Source organism: Acanthaster planci, linkage group LG09 (assembly GCF_054643075.1).
Source record: "Acanthaster planci isolate LZ-2023a linkage group LG09, COTS_SCS, whole genome shotgun sequence".
In the NCBI taxonomy this organism is placed as follows: Eukaryota; Metazoa; Echinodermata; class Asteroidea; order Valvatida; family Acanthasteridae; genus Acanthaster; species Acanthaster planci.
In genome coordinates this window covers 8,999,592-9,021,679 of record NC_141785.1, presented here as the reverse complement: position 1 = coordinate 9,021,679, position 22,088 = coordinate 8,999,592, and the positions used below count along the sequence as shown (strand labels likewise).

Sequence of the window (22,088 nt, the reverse complement as noted above, 5' to 3'; positions counted from 1 at the left end):
GCAGTAGTGCTGCGTTTGCACACGGTCCGCGCGTCTGTCTTCCAATCGCCAGTGTTCGAATGACTCGTTCGCTCATCGCTCTACTTGATGAGGTTGTACCAGATTTCTTGTGTTGGCGGTACAGTTCTGAAAATCGCCATGAAAGCGTAGACGGGCTTCTTTTGTCCAGGAATTGTTAATCAGTCGAGTGGAATTGTTTGCAGTTGGATGCTGAATGCGACACATCTTCTCTTCCATACTTTCGAAACTTGGAGGAGCAACAAGATGGAAGAGTCTTGAAAATTTAATCTGTAGTTGCTGAAAAACGACAGCGCGTTGCCTTTGCAGCGGACTTAGCCTAATCCTTAAAGAAGTAAAACTGGACTTTACAAGATATGAGTGCTTCGGAGGCGCCCTGCCAGACGCGACAGGAATCCCCCGCCAAAGAAACCCGGGGGTATCTCTCGGCATTAGCCGGCGGGAAAAGCCCCATCTCCATGCCGCCCATTCCGGCATGGATGCTGAATACCCCCATGTACAGTAAACTGCCGATGATCCCCGCCCCCAAGGGGAAGATCACCCTCTACACAACTGGACTTGGAGAGAAGGTAAGCCGCAGGCATGAGTCGTTCTTGGCCAAGTTGGTTACTGTTGTCTGTTGGGCTTTAGTTTGGATCGTTCTGTGATCTTTGATAATAAATTCTAAGATGCCTAAACGAACTGCACGACAAGAGCAGTCCTGTGTAGAATAGCGCCTGAAGACTGTAGGGACCTACTGACTTGTTATAAATTTGGAGAGACTTGTGATGAATTCAGCTACAACACCGTTTACGCAAAGTGGTTCGGGTAAAAACCTCGGTGAAATACATGTAGTGCCAGATTGAGTGAGCAATTATGTTTATTCAGTCAGTATTAATGAAAGATTCCAATATTGTTTTTTTTTTTTTTTTCAGCTGTACCCCACACCGGTCGGCCTGGACTTTGACCCCAGCGCTGAGGGGCTTAGCAGCGAATACAAAAGCCTTCACGACCCTCACCTGAAGAGCCATTACACACAGTCATCCACCTTCCACGGGCTGATTAGGAAGAAATTCATCACCCCAGAAGGAAAAGTGAGTTTTGAGCTTTGAAAAAAGCAACACTGAAATGACGTACGCCCGCTCCGCATGTGGAACGAACTTTAAATATACTTTTCCGAAGTAAGTGTACACATTTTCTGCCTTTAATACAACCGAGTTGAATTTCCATATATTATAATATATATATTGATAATATTCGTAATATATTCATTTTCTCTTCTTTTCTGTTAAGGTAATTTGCACCCTCAAAGAGTTCAATGACTACCACCAGTATCTAAAACGTGTCAACATCGAAAAACTTGCGCAAGACCGAAAAAGTGTTGTGAGTATTTTTAAGTAACAACCTTAAGTGGTTGGCCTCATCATGAGCCACGTGACAAGCCCACTTGATAAGTGGAAATACCTTGGTTAAATGCGAATGGTGAAGCCATAGTGCTATATATGGCTCAACGGATAAAGCCGGCCTCCTAACTAAAGGGTCAGTCCCAGTTTAAGAGCGAATCCAGAGCCAAATGTTTGGGACCAAACATCATTTATAAGGGGGCCGACAAATTCCAAGTAATCTTTATGGCCTTTCCAGTGGATTTAGAAATGATGCATTTGCTCACCTAACTGTAAAATGAACCACAGTGAGGTCCCCGTTTGTGACTGAACTTCACAAAAGCGATGTGCGTCTCGCGGCCCTAGTCCCGGTCATGTAACGCTTCGGTATTTTCGCTGTTCTCTTGAGACCAGCAATATCGAATACGAGAATAAACACGCCACATGATAAATTAATACGTTGCGTGTTTATGCCCATAATTTATGCGTCATAAATCAGTATGGGTAAATTTAAAATCGGAGGTTAGGATAGCATGAAGTTCACATTTGTTTTAAAAGTTGCACCTCAAGACAAACCCCGTTTATAACCATAAGTGCAGTTACGTTTAAATCTTGTGATCCTGTAGCCTCAAAAAGGAGTTGGTAGGAATCTGCTCTGTACTTTTCAGGCCACCAAAGAGCGCGAGGAACGACAGCGTCAACGCCAGGAATGGAGCAACAAGGAAGAGCTGAGCCCTCACGATAAGCAAGTCTTGGAGACACGGATGCGCAAGAGAAAGATGCTCAAAGAACATCATCGACGGTAAAACCTCTAAACTAAACACATCCATCTTGCTTGATATGAACTGAGCAATTTCTAAGAAACACGGAGTAAGGCATGCTTCTGAATATACATTAAACAAATCTTCGAATTAAGATACCTCTTTTGAAAAGTGCGTATGTAGGGGGGAGTAGGGGGCAATTTGTCTCCACCTTCCAACGGATTTTGAGGAAAACTTGATATTTTTCTCCCCCAACATCATGTTGAATGAGCCCGAAGCCGCATTCGCTTTTGAATCCTCCACACCAAAAGCTGGATAGGCTGTTGCTTTTGAGACAACTACCCATGTTTCCTTGTCTTTGCTCCATCCATAAAAATATTGATGACACTACCACTGGAAAAATCCCGAGGGTTGTGCCAGTCGGCCAGAATGGGAAAGGGAAATCAAACATCTGCCTTTCGCAGTGCAATTCCTTTTATATATATATATATTTATGGAGTTAATAGCAGTGGCGTATCCAGCGGAGGATACGCCACAAATGTAGGGGGCGAGTAGGGGGCAATTTGTCTCCTCCCTCCAACGGATTTTGAGGAAAACTTGATATTTTTCTCCCCCAACATCATGTTGAATGAGCCCGAAGCTCAAGCTCATGAGTGGGAACGAAAATATTCGGTATCGAATATTAGCACCAAATCCCTAAGACACACCAGAAATCAACACCAGTTTATTAAAGGATGTGGAGGTAAGGCTTTTGATTTTTTTTCTCCGTCATTTTGAATGAGGCCTAAGACAAATTGGCTTGTGGATTCCCCCCCCTACACACCAGAAGCTGGATACGCCGCTGATGGAGTGATGAATGGTTTTAACCTTTTTGAGCGCTGTTGCTCCTCTTTTTGAGAATACTATTACGAAAATAATGTTGAACACGTTTTGTGTTCCCTTACAGTTTGTGCCATCACCTTGAGGAGGACACGGTGAGGCACCACCGCGTTTTGGAGGAGAAACAAATGAAGCGGAGCATCGATAGGGCGCGACGCAACCTAGAACGGGAGAAGAAACGTAACAAAATACTCAGAGCGGAGCTGGAGGTATGTTGGGGTGTTTACTTCGACTAATCGGAGAGGACAGAATCCCCTTGAAATTATTCGCGTTATCTGCTGCTGTTTCATCCGTGGTAGTCCTTAACAATCTGATTTCAAAGTCCTATGTAAGGCAGCAGAGACTGGCTGATTTTTCTCGATGTCTGTTCATCAGGAGCATATCAGAAGAGCGACAAAGCGAGTGAATCTCGCCGAGGATGAAACCCGCCACGCCGAGCTGCTGAAATGCTACCGGATGAGTGTCAGTCAAAAACGAGAAATGAAGGTCATATGCCGATACCAGTTTGCAAATTTACCTTTGTTAGAGAAGAACACCGATTAGTTAGATGAGTTTGTTGATAGGATATGCTTGTATTTCCAAAAGTGTAATATTGCAGTTCAATTTTTATGCAGCCATGTTTTAAACGTACATTTTGAACTAAACATCTCACTGCCTTCTTGTAAATGGGGTGTCAGCCTAGGAACAAGTATTACTTTTTTTCAAACCAACTTTGAAAAGGGGTCCTTATACTAGCTTTTCTTTTCTGGAGCCAAATTGAAGAATTTGAAAGGTGTTAAAAAAAACGATGTTTACGTTCGTTACTGATAGGACCAATGGTCGAGCCGCATACCCATGCCGTCACGAGACAAGCGAAATTAAATTAGATTATTCAAACATTTTTACATTTTTTTGTCAACATGTCTGGTTTCCACCAGTTGGAGGAGCAGTGGAATCGCCACCAGAAGATACGCGAAAAGCACCGACTGGAAGCAGTGAGGAGACGCAAGGAATTACGTGCCCAGACAGAGAACAACATTGATACCAGGGAGCAGGCGACATCTGACAAGTGGTCTAAGCAACTCAGTGAGCATTTCCAAACTGAACATCAAGACACGCTAACCTTAAAACTAAGCGCCTTTGTGCAAATGTTTTTACTCAGCGGAAAATAGATTACATTTACTCACTGGAGAGAAATAAATATAACGATTCAAGCGTTTGTTCATATAAAATTGGGTCTAATCAACTGCATCGTGCGGAGTTGTTAGGCTGACACAAGCCGTTATTCATTACAGCAACCTTTGAAAATATTCGCGATGCGAGAGCCCTCAAGATCCAGAGGCAGGAAGCCAAGATCCAGGCTCGTCTTGAGAAGAAGTTGAAAGTTGTGCGCAAGCTTTTCGAACAACGGCGAAGGAAACCGGTCGGTCAGTGTAAATATTTGGATTGGATCAAAATATTAAGAAACTTGAAACGGTTGGTACAGCATTAAGATGATGATTATTCGATAATCTTCGGTAAATGTTGCCCCTTTCTCCATTTTTCTGATGTTTATGACCTGTCGGAATTCAAATGAAGTGCAGTTTTGTGCGTCAAGATCATGATGCCAATCATAACCATAGATCAACTGTACAAGAATAATTTTATGAATCTTAAAACTACATGCTTATCACGTTAGCTCACACACCGGTAGTCTTTAATACAAATATTAAACCAAACCGAAATAAAAAAAATGAAACAGTCCTTTTTCAAATTTCAAATAAACAATGCAATATAAAAATAATATAATGTCTTTGTAACATATTATGTAACACTGATTTGATTAAATTTAAAGAGTTAAAGGGTTTCATAACGAGAGAACTGGATTCTTCATCACCTTAGCGATCTCTGTGTATTTTGTTAGGTGGTAGGCGTCGCAGACCACCGCGCCACGGACTCGGAGGGCCGCGCCACTATAGCACCTGGCCGGTCGAGCACGTACTAGGCCGCATCGAGCTATCGCCTGCCGACGGTGTGTGGAAGATCGTGGACGACAGATACCTTACGGTGAGAAGTCTGAATTATTTTGTCTAAGTTCGGCCGTTTGAGAACAATATAATTAGCTCGAGCAACGTCTCCTGTACAGTTTATCAAAAGTAAATTTGAACAATCCCGACACCTTCTAATTGTTTAACACTGGCAAGTTTGTGCAAGCGAATCTGATATCAAACCTGACGATCAACCACGCCATGTAGTCATCGTGGAGAACACTCAGTATCAAACATTGATTCGGTGCTGGAGACAGAAGGGTCGCATTTATCACATAGCAACCTTTGCTTTAAATATCTTAGATGTATTTTTACAAAATGTAAAATCGAGAAATTGATCGCATAAAAATGTACAACTGTAAGTTTGCTCGGTATCTCCCATGTTCTCTGTTTTTTCTCCCCTCGATTAGACGGCTCAACCGACAGAGTTTCCTGCACCTGTATCTCCGACCACATTCCTGGAACCAACCGTTACCATCGAAACAAAGGAAAGAGTCCCCGAGATTGAAACAGTTAGCAGAGGCATCTTACAAAAGATAAAGGAAGAGGAATCTGTCGCAGATATCCAGGAAGATCGAAGTATAAGTTACAATCACGTTTTTCTCTAGATTTTTAGGCATCGTCCAAAATTTGATTCACATGTCTTCATGATTGCAGTGTGGGTGATGCTGAGATATTGCTTAAGAAAGTGAATGACTTTTCTGCACCTTGTCTTGTCTAGATAATTGCACTCCGACTTTAAAAGTAAAATGCGCTCTTTTGCTTGTTTGTTTGCTTTGGAGGTCGAAAATGGGTTAATTCTGTCACCAGAAATCTGATCGTCCCTTAGTTTTCCCTTTTACCGGAAGTTAGCAAAATATTCTTACAAACATTTTTTTCTTTTTCTTTCTGTTTGAAGTGTATTCGTCTATTGAGCTGGCTGCTCTCTTTGGGGACCATTACAGTTCATTTATCACCTCTGCTCGAGACCTCGTCAAAAATGTTTTCAATGCACTTGAGAGTGACAAGCGGTCAATGGAGCATGTTTCCAAAGAACTTGATTTTATCGAGTCCGGGATGGCAGTGTCCAAAGAGACTAAGTTACCTGATGTCATGCGGCGTAAGAGCGTGCTTCAACTGACAAACAGCACGGTGGCCCGCCTTGTTCTGTCAAACATGTTCAAAAGAGCAAGAGAGCAGATAGCAGCGGAAGGAGGATTGCCTCACCTACCAAGCGTGACGCCCACGAGAGAGGCGGTATCCGATACGCTTGCAGCTGCTGTAACGAAAAGGCCCAGTATCGGTAAGCAAACCAGCGTGCGCGAACTCCACCCACCTAGTCCCATTGCCAAGAGCGGCGTCATGCCTGATGGATCCATAAGACCAAAGGAGAAGCCGTCCCCGAAAGGCACTAGCAGCAGCCTCCTTGCGGCTGCCTTGGTGTCAGAGGCACTTGGAAAGGTCACACGAGAGCTTGAAGAAGAGGCTCAGCGCTCCGAAACGCATGTCCTTGCCGAGGACTTGGTGTGGGACACCATAAGGAACGTCACCAGCCAACTTCAGAAGGAACTGTCGGAAAAAGTCTCTCGGGAGCTTGAGGAGGAATCGAAGCTCTCCGACACGAGCATTTTGGCGGAAGATGTAGTTCAGACTGCCATCACAAATGTGACCAGCGAACTTCAGAAGGAGCTCATGGAATCGGGAATCACCCTCATCGCAGAGAGAGTCGTATCAGATGCAATCAGCAATGCAGCTAAACAGCTCAGAGAGATGCGTCTCATGCATTCCAGTTCCAGTGTGCTGGGTGCGGAGTTAGCATCAACAGCTATACGTGATGCCACCAGACATTTACAGATGCTTCTCCCTCAGTCCAGCTCCAGCATCATAGCAGAAGCTATTGCAGCTGACGCCATGAAGAATGTGATACGACAGCTCGGAGCACAGCCACCCCAAACCAGCAGCAGCATCTTGGCACAAGCTTTCACTGCAGGCGCTTTGAAAAATGCGGCCAGACGACTTCAAGGTGAGCAGATTGGCTACGCATTCCATCCACCTGCTCACACTAGCAGCAGCTTGTTAGCCCAGGCCATCACCAATGACACGCTCCAGAAGGTCACGCGGCAGCTCCAGCAGGAGTGCGAGGCTCTGCAGCCGCACACCAGCAGTAGTCTCTTGGCCCAAGCCGTCACTAATGATGCTCTGGCAAATGCAGTGCAACAGCTAGAACGGAGAGTGCCATCACCTCATTCAGACACTAGTTTGCTGGCACAAATTGTCACGAGGGAAGCACTACAGAACGCTGCAGTTCAGCTTCGAGTTGAAAAGTTGCTGCAGAACCCTCAAACGTTTAGCAGCACCGTTGCCCATGAAATCACGATTGATGCTTTACAAAACGCAGTAGCACAGCTCACTACCGAGAGAGCACAGCTTCACAGAACGAGTAGCAGTAAATTGGCTCAGTTAACTGTAGATGAAGCCCTGAAGACGGCCAAGGAGCAACTGTGGACGGAACGTGCCGGTAGCAGGTGCCAATCTCGCAGCGCGCACTCTGCAAGCCCCTTCTCTCCGGAGCTTGCTAAGAGTGCTGTCAACCAGACATCTCCAGAACTGACTCAAAGGGGGGCCAAAACGAGGGCTGTAGCCTCTGACATAATCAAAAGAACAGCTCTTGATGTGGAGTCTCCACCACCGACCAAAGACGTCAAACCACTTTCACCCTCACCTGCACAAGATGCCGCTGCATCATCAGTCCTGCCAACCAGTGTGGATGATGGTCTTGAGAAGGTGAGGTTGTATGTGTTCTCTTAATCAATTATTTACCAAATAATTTTGCATAAGCATGTAACTTTTAAGTTTATTCCCCGTTCGTAGTTCTTTAGTACTTTAGTGCACTTTTTGTCTGATTTTAGGTGTCACATGGCCTTTCGTGCCAAGCACAAACGGTAGTCATGCACGTGTTTGGGGGAGCTCTCGCCTCCTACCAACTCATAGACGACGAAGCAACTAAAATGAGCGAGGGAAATGATGGTGAAGAGAAACCCTTTGGTGCACGCAGGAGCAGCCTCCTCCTAGAGGCTGTTAATGAAGTGTTTCGAGAAAGTGAGATCGATTTGTCTCATCACCAGCACCACCCCCACTCAGGGGCCTGTGAAAGTGAAGGCAGTGACTCAGAGGAAGAGCCAGAGGAAGACGACAAAATAATCGGTGTCATAGAGAACGAGGTTATTGCCAAGGAAGAAAGCGTCCATTCTCTCGCTGAATGCCTTGAAGGGTCTCGAGTGGAGGGGCTAACCTCCGTCGTGAAGAAAAGCCACGACAGGACAGTTTTTGAAGGGGCCGTCATCCCACACGATAAGGCGCACGAGTCTGTCACTGAAAAGGTCCTCTCGGTTGAGGAGTTGCACAAGAATGGCTCAGGTCATTTGGTGCATGATGCCAGCAGTAAATCTATCCATAAGGTTGCAGAGAGTGGCGAGTATTCCCAGGAACAGATTCACGCAGCGAGGCATCACTACAGCAACATTGTCCCCGTCTATCACAGTCATCCTCTCAATCTAGATGAGGAGATCATCTCCCACAACCTGTCTGCCATCTCCATGAAGCCTGACAGCCAACAGAAGGTACCGTCAGCCTACTCGACAAGTTCTCGCAACTCTTTCCGGAACGTGTTCCACCCAGACTTGACGCACTGCCAAGGTTCAGCAAAGTGTTTAAAAGACACACTGATAAGGGAGCTTTCACACCCCCACCATCGAGAGCATGATCAAATGTACAGCGTCCTGGAGCAACCCCATGAAGACATCACTGCCCATTACTCAGACGAGGAGTTAGTAGGACAAGAAGAGGCTGGAGGAGTCTGCTATTTGCCGCAAAGGAAAGTATACAGGGTAAGCTCGATATTACACTTTTCCCTAGAAATGCTTCTCTTTGAACTAACCGAATCAATGCAAAAACCTAAACTAAAATGACCCTACATTTGGACTGTTATTTTTCACAGGTTCACGAAGTTGTGGAAGACGTATTACCAGAGGAGGAGGGCGAATATGTGGAAGCGGACAATTCAGCCTTACCACAGGCATCACCAGATGCCAGGGATACCCCTGCAGGTGGCGATTTTTGGTCACCCAATGAAGAGGAAATTGAACATACAGCCCCCTTGTCTCGTGCCAGTACTAGATCTATACGAAGCGGTAAATCGAAGGAAATCAAAAGTCTACACAGCAAAACTGGATCTCAAGAGGCAAGTGTCCATCTTTCTCCCAACAAAATCCAGTCTAAGTTAGGTGGGAAATCTAAAAGTACGACAGAGGCGGGTGTGTCCAGTCACGTGCCCGCATCCCGCAGCGTCATAGGAGCTGTAATAGACCGGATCAGTAGCATCTTTGGAAGGAAGCACTCAACAAAAGTCCATCCTGGGTCAACGGATAGCCACGCCGCTGATGCCACGGGCAGGCAGCCTCCATCCAGAGATCAGAGCAGCACCAAACCAGACACTTGGAGCAAAGCTGTTCTCAAAACACATCCCGGTGACAAATCTGACGTAAAGTATGAACCTTGTGATGGCAAAGAGACAGGTGTACGAAGCACTTCTGCACCCGAAGATGATGCACTGAAGCCTCTGGACGTAGATCCAAACCAAATTCAAGGCATGGAAAGTAGGAAGGAAGAAGATTCAGTAGTTCAACCCTGCACAGAGGAAATTACTGAGAGATCAGAGGATGACACTGTTCAAAGACCTGGTGAGATTGACTCTGAGCCGCCTAGAGAAAAATCAGAGCCAAAGAGTTCAAACAAAGAGAAAGAACAAGAAACGACAGAAGACCAAACAACTGTCGATATTACAAAAATCGTGCAGAAAGAGGCTGTAAAAGACGGCGAAGAAGAGGCGGTAAAAGCAGACGATGAAATAACAAAATGCACTGAACTGCATGAAGTGCATGTTGAAGCACAAGGTCCGTCGTCCTTCACTGGTGCCGAAACTATGCAGTTTCAATGTGGCAAAGATAGAGAGGATACAGAGGATAGAGAGCCATCTTCAGTACAAAAGAGACCCAGTTTTGCAGACGGGAATAAAGTAGACAGCAAGAAATCGTTTCAGACAGCTAGTGAGGTCAGTACAATCCTCAATAGTCAATTATGCTTAAAGATAGTAGGTACATATATTACTATCGTAGCTTCCTCGTTACAAAGCGCAAACAAGCTTTGCTGATATGGTGGTCTGTGAAATAAATTTTCTGCCGTTTTGCTTATTTTCTCCTAGTCGAGTCTCAAGGAGATGCATGCTGGTAAGAGTCGAACACTAAAGCCATATGTTAACTCGTTGGGCACAATATCACGGCCAGCCAAGTCATCTTCGGCTGCTTTGGGTCGTCAATTTCAACAAAGGTCACCTACTTCAGCTTCTCCCAAGCCAGGAGTGTGTACGTCCTCGCCACTCACATCCAAAGTCCACCCTGGTGCTACGAAATTGTCAGCGCACAGCTTTAAGAGGCCGATCTTGGGGAATGAGAAGCCATTATCTCCAGCCAAACCTTCTTGTGGTTCCTCTTTGTCAAACGTTGATCGGCGATCCCAGGTCACTAAGCCACCGTCGACTGGATCAGTCCGCCTGATTAAGGTCAGCCCGGCGCCCTCTATGTCCAGGGCCAGGCGTCGGTCGGGGAAGTTGTCGTCCTCAAGTGTTGGGAAACTGATGTCAGATAGGGCATCAGGCCGTTCCGTGCGCCTCATCAAAGTATCGCCCGCTGCTTCCACAGCCATAGGTCCTCGCAGGTCATCACGGAATTCACCTTCAGAGGCCATAGTCAAAGGTTCCGCCCTATTCCGTTCCAGTTCCACCTCAAACAGAGTGCAGCAGCTGTCCAGAGATAAATCAGTATCGAGACAGGCATCCAGTGAATCTGTTCAGAGTCAATGGAAAGACGCAGTGCTTAGTGTCAGATCACCACAAGGCTCTGTGGGGGATGAGGTGCGACAATCTCCAGCCAGCCGTGCTGAAAGTAGACCCCCTTCAACCAGATCGTTTGTCACAATCAGCACCAATCCAGAGACTACATCTGCGCTGCACGGCACGGTTGTTTCTTGTCCACCACCTACCATCACAGAACCTCTGTCAGATCAACAACAGTTAATTGAACAAGAACAAAGCATCAAACCAGATTTAGCACAACAAACCCAAGGAGTCCGTGCTGTTTCAAAAGGGGGCCTCCAGGAAGAGCACTCCGGAGAACTGCCAAGAGACAGCGGAGATCTGGGTATGCAAATAGAACAAAGTAACACGGACCAAACGCAAAATCTGGAAGGAACCATGGCCTCAGGAGAGGCGTGTGACGAAATGAGGACCCCGGTAAATTCGCCTATGGGGGGTCAATTTGGCGAACATTCTTCTCATTCTTCGGGTAGCCATGGGGCTAAAGCGAGCCACCGCTCAAAGAGCATCATCTCTGCTGTGATCGAGAGGCTGAGCAGGATGTTTTCTGGAGAAGCCGGTGGGAGCAAGACGAACACCACGGAGAGGCATCGCAGTGATGTCCAGATTGGAGCCGCGAGCAGCGACGCTGTGTCAGGAATGGAGGAAAGAAAGGTTCAGCAAAGCCAGTCATCGGGTGCGGTGCTCCACCAACTGTCTACTTGTCGTGATGTGCAAAAATACAAGTTGAAGCCGCAACTGCGACAGCGGAAGGCATCAAATACAGGAGGGGTAAGGCAAAGAGGATTTAAAGGTGGTGTATAGGATTTGCATGTACTGCAATTTGTCAAAGTTTGCCAATTTGGGGGTCTGTGATTTACTTTTTGTATCATTTCAACGACCTGTTTCATTTTTAAGTTCACTGCGGAGATGAAAATCGAAAAAACCCTGTTCATTTTTAACATTAAAAGCCAAGCTCGTGTAGTTTGTCTCGCAAAACACCATGGGCCACAGGACGTTCCTGAGTGCCTGGACAGTGCACAGGCGAGGTCGATCTGGAGATCAGTTATGGCCCTCAAAATACATCTTTTTTTCTATAACTTTGCGCAGGAATAGTGGTTGGCAAATTTACCTTCAAGTTTGTGTTTCCTCTTCAGCAATGCAACGCTGAGAATTTGTCAAATAAGCACCGTGTCATTGTGCAGTGAATTGACTGCAGTCACCACAGTCAATGCGTGACCAAAACCTACAATGTAGATGTACCGTACAACATGTGTACATGCACGATGGACCGGACTGTTCACTCTTCACACATAGCCTCCCATGTCGGTCAAAAACCGTCCACACACCGTCAGTGCCGCTACAAACCCGCGTTGACAACTCTGTGGCGACTATCCTTGCATGTTGGGTATAAGAGTCACTGTGATTAGAAAAACAGAAAGCTAAATGTCTCGAAATTTTGAGCAGCCATCTGGATCATACCGTTATCTTAAGGGGTGATACCGCGGTGATATATTCACGTGAGGTAAACTTCTACAGTTTCAGAAAGAATCTTTGATTTGAAACCAGTCCAAATTATTTTTTAGGCTTTTATGATTATATGTTTATCTTATAAGTTAATACTGAGTTTAGGCGTACCGAAGGTGCGTTGGAGATAATGTACCTTACCTGTTAATACAGACTCTTGCAACAGCTCAATGCGACACCCACATTTCATTGCGCCTGTCAACGGTTGCTGTATTTGAATGATTTCTTTTTTTAAAGATCTAAGAGAAAAAAAATTAAAAATTATCTTTTCTCGAAAATGACAGCATTCCTGGCGGTAATATTTCAAGGATTGTCTGACAATATTATGTACAGGTACTTACTTTACAGTGAGAAAGTTCATGATAATTCAGCAGTCCCGTGTTTGAGATCTTGCAAATCCTATGCACAGCCCTCATCAGGGTGTATGTAAAATCATATTGAAATCGGAGAATTTCAGAGTGTTAGGGTTGAAAATTCAGATCTGTTCCAATTGTTAATAGAGGCTACAATCATTTTGAGGATCCTCACTTTCTAATATAAAGGGATACGTGTTCTGAAATTCATCTTCAGTGTGAAACAGTTTTTGGCTCAATGCAGTAAATTTTTTAAAACATTTTGTCAAATACAGAAAGAAATGGATGGCACAATGAGCTGCAAACCCGAAACTTATGACAGGTATGTACAATTTGTTTGATATATCTGATTCGTAATATAAATAACATGAAGTAATATAAAATGTAGACTTACAGCATTTTGTGCAGATTTAAGCGCAGTTTCATTGGGCTTGCAATGATTTTGGGGGAGGGGGTGATGTTTCAATAAATTTTATTTGTTGGTACGTGTTGATAAAACGAAATCACTGAATTTTCAGAGAAGCGCCACTTGCTATCGTACCAAAATCTTCTGTCTCCGACTCTACTGCTCCGGCCGCTGAACAAGGAGCCCAAGTTATTATCACACACTCCGCTGAGCCATCAGAGCCCGGGCCCCTCTCCGCGAAGGACCCCGGCAATAGCAGCTTGCCACCCGTGGAAGCTGTAGAAACGCCGACCCAGACATCATCCTTCCGTGACCTAACGGTGTCTCCGAAAGAAATCTCGGATAATAATTAAAGGTGTTTCAACAGCGGTTGAAGAAAATGGTAAGACCATAATAATCGTGATCAGACTTACCTATCCCCTCCGAGCGGAACAAAAGAGGGCGTGTTTTGTTTTGTTTCGTTTCGTTTCGTTTCTGGTTTTGGTGGTTTTTTTTTTTTTTTTTTTTTTTTTTTTATTGTTATTCTCCGCATAGGTGCGCAATGAGATGCGCAAGTCCAAGCGCGTTTGACGCGGAGCTTGCTGAGTACTCGAAACTAATTTAATTTTACTCCTGCATGTATGGTCTTTGCGTACACTGACGCACTTCGCTTACAAGAACCAGCCTGTAACCACCTGTCTTTCTTTTCGCCGATTGGGGGTGCACTTCAACTCGTGGCGGATAGTTGCATGAAATAACATAAATAGCGTTGTGTTTGGCAGTATGGTTCATCATGTGAGACATTTAAAGATATGTAGTTGTTGATTATTGGGTGTTGTTTGAAACTCTGCTGGTAAATCTTGCATCACGAAGGGAACATCAATGCTAAACCAGCTCTCATCACATGCAAATTTTTGCTTTCAGGAAAAAAGAATGAACCAGTGCAGTCAAACTTAAGACAATGCCACTGAGCATCCATTTTACATTGGGCTGTGACAAGGTTTAAATACGGGAAATTGCGGAATTACTATTCTCAACGTTGCAGATTCAGAGCGAACAGAAGGAAAAAACGCCCCCTGTTGTCGGTAGACGTTTAACTGGCGGATATGACCTTTTACTTGATGATTCCAAAGGGCTCGCAATATTCAGAGCGCAAATATCGGTATCAACTTTCTCCGCCCCTGCGCTCACGTTTTCAGAACCTCCTCAAACACAATCACCTGAGTATTTTACAAAGGCAAGGTCATTCAAGAGCAATGCACCTGACGTTTCACCAGCTCGTATATGTTGTAAGTGTGTGGGTCAGCCCATGGCCATGGTGATAATGTGTATCCTCGCAGGTGCATGTTGATTTTCTCGAATGACCTATGCGATGCGCTTCACGTAGCTCTTGAAGTGAAATACCAAACTGCCACATTCCAAACCCTTTGAAGAGTTTCAGTCCGCGGAGAGGCATATCTCCACCCTTTCCTGACTTTATATTTTGGGAGGCAGCAAGACATTCAAATCGGACAGCGAGTCACAAAAGAGAACTGCAATTTCAAACTGGGGAATTTCAGTGCATAAATATTAGAATTTAAAAAATGCGGGCGGCAGCACGTAAAGGATAAGCAAAACAAAATTAATTTCAAAAAATTGGACAATATTTTAGATAATAAACATTTTTAAGTGGCAAGATTTTTTAACTGTAAATAATCTAGGTTCATTTTCATGAGCATGCGATCCCTCTCTTTATACATTGCTTCTCTAGGAAGCGGAGATTCTGTAGATACAATAACTGTTAGTTTTTTTAATTAATGGGAGACACAAGAAAATGCAAGCAAATGACATCTGGAATGTTTGATTTTTAATGGAATTACCGTCAAAAAAAGTTACGATTTGAGACACGGTGAACCGTTCAAATGAATAAAGTTAGAAAATGGCATATTTATTGTTCCACCGTTTATTTTCATTTCTTTCAACAACAGATTGAAAAGTTGAGATGTTAAAGCACTGCGATCAATACAATAAATAAATAAACAAAAATGAATCTGTGAATTCATTACAGAAAGTCATTACTCATAGAGTACTGAAATGTGACTTCACTGTGAACCAAAACGTGCAGTGTAAACGAATGGAGTACGTGCACGTGTTGGTTCACGCGCTGGTTCACGTGCTCATGCCTTTTACACACTAATTGTGCGCGTGACGTATTCATTTCGGTACTCTATTGCAACAATTCAAATTCAAACATAAACGTTTATTAACAACTCAAAATATTATTTACCTTCTATGCCAAAGATTTTGAAAAAGATACATTCTATTTATCAGGATCAAGCTTATTCTCTGGTTCGATAGAAAGCTATTCCGTAATCTTCCATGTATTTTCTCCCCACTACACATTCTTGACCTTGTGTATCATGCGCTTTAAACCTGGCAGGAAAAATAACATAATCAGTCTTTTGTTTTTTTCTCAACTACGAAGCCTTTCTTTCACTTCCAAGACAGCACATGGTTTTTGATTTACAACTGCTCTGTAGTCTACTTTCAAGAATTTAAATGCCACAATTCAAATGGAAAGAAAACCGTAAAGATAGTGGCGTCGTCAGAGTTCAAAAAGAAAAAAAGATCAATACCCATTTTTCTAAAACAAAACAAAACAAACAAAAAAATAAATAAATAGTTGCATGTATATACCATAGAGCCATTAAATGATTAAATATGCACATTTAAATAGATCAATCTCGATTGGTCAAAATTTTGAGATCTTCTACCCACAGCAATGGTATATGTGGCAAATGTTTTCCGAATCCAACTGTATTGATTTATTTAGTCAAAATCACACTTACATGTAGATTTGCTTAGAAAATAATCTGAGTAATTATAAAGCTTAAACAATCACTACCTTGAATCAAAAGGATGGGCTATCGGAGCACCGACTGTTGCTTAAAGACCAACTTCAACGGTTTCAAAAGTTTTGAAAATAAAATAAGTATTGTGTTTAGTGTGTAATAAACCATATATTCATTACCAAATCATGTCTGTATTGTGTATGTATTTTTTGTCATTTTGCCGAAAGGTTTGAACGGTGTATTCGAGTTTTATGAAATATTTCCACTCTCTGACCACTCGCAGCGCTGTTGAGAAACAAAATTTGTATTATACCGGAGAAAACATTGAAACTGGTAGCCGTGGCACGACTGGTTCCGCCACAAACGTACATGTACAGTCTTCCAAAATGTAAAACAAAGCAGTAGGTATTTCATTTTCAACTAAAAGAATTCAAACCAATTTTGTATCCATTCTAAAATCACATCCTCTTCAAAGTTACTGATACAATGCGACAAAGTTAACTACCAATTAGCGCAATTTTGTTTCTATCTCAAAACAACGATATCCTATGTGGGAAAACGCGACAAACATCAATCGTTTTCTGTGAAGAGTCCTCGCTAGGTATGAACAAAACCATAATATTTACAGAAAGAAAAAATCTTTGCCGTCAGAATGGAAAAATAACTTCCCAAACCAATAACTTCAGAAACTCACAGCAAACCTTTTTACCCTCAGATATTTCAAAATATATTTTTTTAAAATGGTTATTTTGCCCTAAACGTCACAGGTTGGACTCAAGGGAGTGCTACTCTGCCGTAGTGCAAACCCGCCTTAACCTTCAAAGTTAAACTGCGCAACGCTAGCTAGACCAGTAAATTTTTACTACAAAGATCCCTTGTGCTTGTGCGCAAATTAAAAGTGTGGCCATTTCTGCTTTGGGGCAAGATTATGGAGGGTAAATACCTTCCCTCACGCTGTGGGCTAAATTAGGCGTAGCCCTTGGAATGGCAAAATCTTCGGACAAAGCCCTGTTCTGCCAACGGTTACTGTTTTGCAATGGTGGAGGCTGCTGTTGGCAGGTGATAAAGGAGGGCTCGGAGTCGGCAAAACTGGCATTAATGCTGTATGGCAATGACTGTGACCGATGAGGATAGTATGAGGCGGTGGTGGGCGTTCAATTGGCCCCGTCGACGGTAGATGGATACGGTCCTATGAAAAATGCTCTCCCCGGACTGCCGTGTGGGCTGTTGGCGACGCCACCATCTCGCAGATTTTCGCTGCAGTCTGTCCCTCGGTGAGTCTTCACAGGAATCGTGAGCAGGAGGAATACCGGTAAGAAGAGCAGGCCGTGCAGCGCCCCCAGGGAGATCACGAGGAACATGGTCTTGAAGAAGGTGCGGAAGATGTAAGAGTCTGTGAAGGCGAGTACTACGACACCGAGTATGGTGGAGAGAGACCCTTGAACGATTGGCATGCCCAGAGAGTAGAGGCTGTGTACAACGTTGCTTCGACGGGAGCCTGTGTTGGCAGAGATGTAAGCATAGCTGATGTGGGCGGAGAAGTCCACGCTGAAACCTATGCAAAGAATGAGATTGGTCATGGCGATAGAGTCGAGGTTCACTTGCCACAGAGTCATGAATCCCACCACCCCTGTGACGATGGAGGCTAGGGAGAGAGTGACCAGCAGAGAACAGATGAGATTGGGAATCATCAACAGGGCCACGATCAACATGGCGCCCACGGCAATCCCCATATTCTGCAGTGTGTTGGGCAAAATGGCGATATACTGATCAAAGAAAATGAAGGCTGGGTGGTAGGCTATAGTGGGTAGCTCAGTCTCCTCGGCTATCTGCCTCAAGTCTGTCATCATATATCGCTCCTTTTCGGTGGAGTTTAAGTCTTTGGTGGTGACAAAGAATCGCGACGCAGCGATATCGGAGTTGTCAGTGTTGAAGACAACGTCCATCGAGTACTTCTTGAAGGCGGGAACCTTGAGGAATGTCTCGCGCAGCGTATCGATGAATTGCGCCTGGGTTGGGTTAATAAGGTTGATGGTCCGAAGAAAGTCAAGGTAGTCGCGCAGCCACGACACAGTCAGATTGTGATCCTTGCTGTAGGTGTATTCACTCGCCTCCATCTTTGCCAAAGTGTCCTCCATGAGACCTTGCTCCACGGGATTCCACACGTCTCTGGGCTCAGTGAGCACCAGAGAGACCTGGGGACCGTAGGTAGTGAAGAGCTCCCCCTCGTCATCCAAGAACTCAGCCGCGTAAGAGTTATCCCGGGCAAGGTTTCTGAGAGCGAGACCTTCTCGAACCTGGGTACATCCGTAGATGGCGGTGCCCAGATAGGCTAGAAACAGTACTATTGTCAGGGCCACCATCCAACAGCGTGTGACGAAAGGAGCGTAGTAATTTTTGAAGAACAGCATGAGGGCGTGGTCATTGGTATCACCTTCGTCCGTGTCAGAAGCTTGCTGGGATGAACCACCAGCGCAGAATATGGTGTAGGCCGTGGACGAGGATTCGCTTTTGGGTTTGACTTTGAGGCACGACATGCAATGTCGGTTAGCTGCCTCACGTCGGCCGGTGAGCACCATGCAGGCGCCGAAGAAAGTGATCTGAAAGACGTAGTCAAAGATAACAGCCACGCCCGTGTACATGCAGAATATGCGGACGGATCTGAAGAAGGCGATGGCTCCAATTCCGAAGGCCAGGGCATCTGTGATGGACGTGATGGTAATAGACATGGCGGCCTCAGAGAAGGCATGGCGCATGCGCTGTTCCACTGACCATCGGACGTCAGTCTGTCGCCAAGCAGCCAACATGATGAACATATCGTCAACTCCAATACCTAAAAGGATGGAAAGAACGAAATTATTAGTCGTATCTCTATCTTAATCACTCGTAACTGCAAACACTTTAACTGTCCTTTTTCCACACATTGACACGAACTTTATGCATTTTAGCGTCAGTGAGACACCAGTTCCATTAGTGTTCCCGTGTGCTTCCCGAGTGTAATGCAAGTCAAACTAAGTATACAACAAATAATTATTATTTTTTTTTATTTTATATACATATATTTTAATAATGTTGCATCAATTTCTACTGTTTTCAATTCGGACGATGAAATATTTTCTCCCGGGGAATTAAAAAAAGAAGGGAAAGAGTGTTTATTAAGGTTAAGGTTGGAAAACAACGATGGTAAAAATTATACTGCACACATTGTCCACTACACACAATAGTGTCAAACTCTTACTGACTATCAAGTTAAATGGTGATTTTGTTTTGCAACTGTTTCGGGAAATTTGTGAAGTAACATGTAATAACGACATATTCGTCCCAGAAAGGAACGGGTCAAAAATTCTTGAGGTAATTCATATTGTTTGAAAACTACACAAATACATAGACCCGGCAAACTGGGCCTATTCTTGTACGCTACGCCAAGTTTGCCCAAGAACAGGGCGACATGATGTCTTATATACTGCCATGTAACGCGCACGAGATTACGCATTGCAGACCGCAGTCTTCAACGCACATGTTGTTTGAGTATAATAGAGGGCTGTTGAAGTAATGCGGGCTTGTGGTGATATTAACCCCTTGCACTTTTTAGTAAAATGTCGTTTCATAAATTTTGCTTAAAGATAATATGACAAAATACATACTTGCACATTTACTCTTGGCGACATATTTTGGACACCAAATAGGATAATGCCCTGTAAGGATGGATTGTCTAGCAGGCGCAATAATCACAGTGAATGGCCCTATACGATAAAAGAAATTGCAACCAAACGGAAATACCACAGCCCCCAAAACGCAGGCTGTCATTAAAAAAATTCTCATAGATAGATTGTGGGAAAGCTTTGAACAAGCGTGTGTACAACCCAGCGTTTAATGGCGTTGTTAAACCTTTACTAGTGCCTTCAGCGGAGTGGAGCCTGGTGCGAAGTTCTTCAGTTTTATTACCCGGCCCCCGGTGTATTGACCAGGAAAACTGCACGTTATGACTTCTCTTTTGCCCATTTTTTAACAGTCTGCCAGCAAAAGTAATACAGGGGATATTTTTAATATAGAGTCTAGCATGTTTAGGAAATTGTATTTATTCGGCCATTCAGAGCATACTGGTAGGACAATATTCAACAAACATAAAAATCAATGGACTAAACAAAAGGGCATTACAAATACATGTAACAAGTACAGCCCACTCAAAGCTGGCAAGGATTGACAACAGTATACTTGACCATAACCCGAAAGCCTGTCAATCAAAATTTGAGGTGTTATTTGCAGATTAATAAACACCAACGATCCGACAGCTAGCCTTGAGTCATTTCTGTGCATTTTACATAAGTACATCTTTAGCCATACGCACGTACTAATCAAATAGCTTGCATCTTGATTTACACGGTCGGTTTGGGAATTTGTGTGTAATAGCATTTATACACAATCATAAATTTGTGATTTTTAAAATTTGTATATAATCAATACTTGTTCAGTGAATTCATGGGGATGAAATCTATAACGCGAATTGCCAGGTTATAACTACATGTATGTCGTACTGCTTAAACAGTATTTTGATGAACCCAGTATAGTGGCGATTTCAAGTCTGAATATTAGTTTTCCGCCACGGTATTTTCACGAAACTGCGTTGAAATTACTTAGATGGCTTTCTACGTGTTTCTCTAATGGTTTGAATGAGAAGTTGATGGACGGCCCATCACCTGCTGAACACTCTCCTCTGGAAGACGTAGGGGAACGTGGGCTTGCTTGGTCTTTCTCTAAAATGAAAACTTACCCAAGATGAGAAATGGTGCTGAGCCGACGACATTAATGTACGGTATGCCGATGTAGCTCATCAACCCGAACGATGACAGCACGGCCAGGCCGGCGGAGATTACGCCGCAGCCGGCCAGCCACGGCTTGCTTCGCACCCAGTCCAGCATCACGCAGGACCAGATGCTGAACGTGATCACGACGGTGAAGGTGATAGTGAAATCCTTGATCACACTGGAGCTAGCTCTGTCGAGCTCGGTTTCCAGTGTGGAAGACACCTTCCGAGTGACGCTGACAACGGATGAAGTGAAAGCCTCCGAGACTTCTAAGAACTTTTCTTCCCACAAGGCGCTTCGCTGATCCTCTACGTCGTCTTGGTAACGTAAGAAGTAGGACAACCGGACAGCGTTGGCTGAAACTACCTCATCTTGAGAACCCGATTCGAATGTCACGCCTCCTAATCCTCCACCAAGAAAATAAGGTACAGTGTCACCGACTGGTGTATAGAGGGGAAAGGTTAGAGAAGTCAACGGCACATTAGAGGCGTTGTAATCATATACGGCTAGTATAAGGTTCTCGTTACAAGTACCGTCCCATTTTATGCAGAGATTAGTGAATTTATATTCTTGGTTGTCGTGTTGGATGGTAATGTTCATGATCTGCTCGTGTAGATTGAAGATGTCCTCCATGGCAGCTTGTGTGAGGATATTGTGGCCATCCTTCTGCCGTATGATCACACTCCCTTCCCGAGGCAGTCTCGACAGATGTGACACTAATGTGTCGTTGTCGCTGTGTTCGGCAAACAGTGTTTCCACCGTGTTCCTGTCCGTCTTTGCCAGCCCATTTTCCGGAGTGTACAGATTCTCTATGTCGTTTTCTTCCGTCAGGAACATCATCCCGGCACCCAGTGCACCGGCCAACAGCAGCGGAAGAACAAGAAAGGGATACGGGTGTCTCGCGATGAAACCACCGTAATTGAAGAAGAACAATTTGACGATTTTCTCGACGCAATCAAACGCCATGTTTATTCAGCGCATCAAGGTACTGGTACGATGTTACTGTAAACGTTTAATTGCTGTTCGTGCGTTGTGGTGCTAAGGCCGCTTCCCACAGTAGATGACAATCACAGATGTACATGTGCAACAATCTCAATAAAATTCGCTTAAACATGGAATTATACCTGCAATCTTTATTACACTTAATAGCCGTCTACACACTACTGAGAAAATTTGTCACTAGCACGACTTCACCATTCATAAGCGCAGACCAGTCGTGTACGTGTACACACAGAGCTGTAAACAGTGAGGTCATCCGCTCAGCCTTCATGTCGT

General features: G+C 44.3%; 2 protein-coding genes across 2 annotated transcripts; one reads left to right on the top strand and one right to left on the bottom strand.

The window, feature by feature from the left end:
- Positions 1 to 23: 23 nt before the first annotated feature.
- Positions 24 to 16,191, top strand: LOC110980670 (uncharacterized). Its single transcript, XM_087141555.1, has 16 exons — positions 24 to 587; positions 933 to 1,091; positions 1,291 to 1,380; positions 2,048 to 2,181; positions 3,087 to 3,228; positions 3,395 to 3,505; positions 3,937 to 4,084; positions 4,294 to 4,425; positions 4,902 to 5,044; positions 5,436 to 5,604; positions 5,924 to 7,788; positions 7,914 to 8,891; positions 9,002 to 10,114; positions 10,265 to 11,704; positions 13,068 to 13,114; positions 13,311 to 16,191. Exons 1-16 carry the CDS (start codon positions 375 to 377, stop codon positions 13,549 to 13,551), a joined length of 7,125 nt encoding a protein of 2,374 aa, XP_086997681.1. The 5' UTR covers positions 24 to 374; the 3' UTR covers positions 13,552 to 16,191.
- On the bottom strand, positions 15,104 to 22,088 carry LOC110980672 (patched domain-containing protein 3-like). Its single transcript, XM_022237568.2, has 2 exons — positions 20,780 to 22,088; positions 15,104 to 18,841 (listed from the first exon to the last, which is right to left on the bottom strand). The coding sequence occupies exons 1-2, from the start codon at positions 21,777 to 21,779 to the stop codon at positions 17,163 to 17,165; spliced, it is 2,679 nt and encodes an 892-aa protein (XP_022093260.2). The 5' UTR covers positions 21,780 to 22,088; the 3' UTR covers positions 15,104 to 17,162.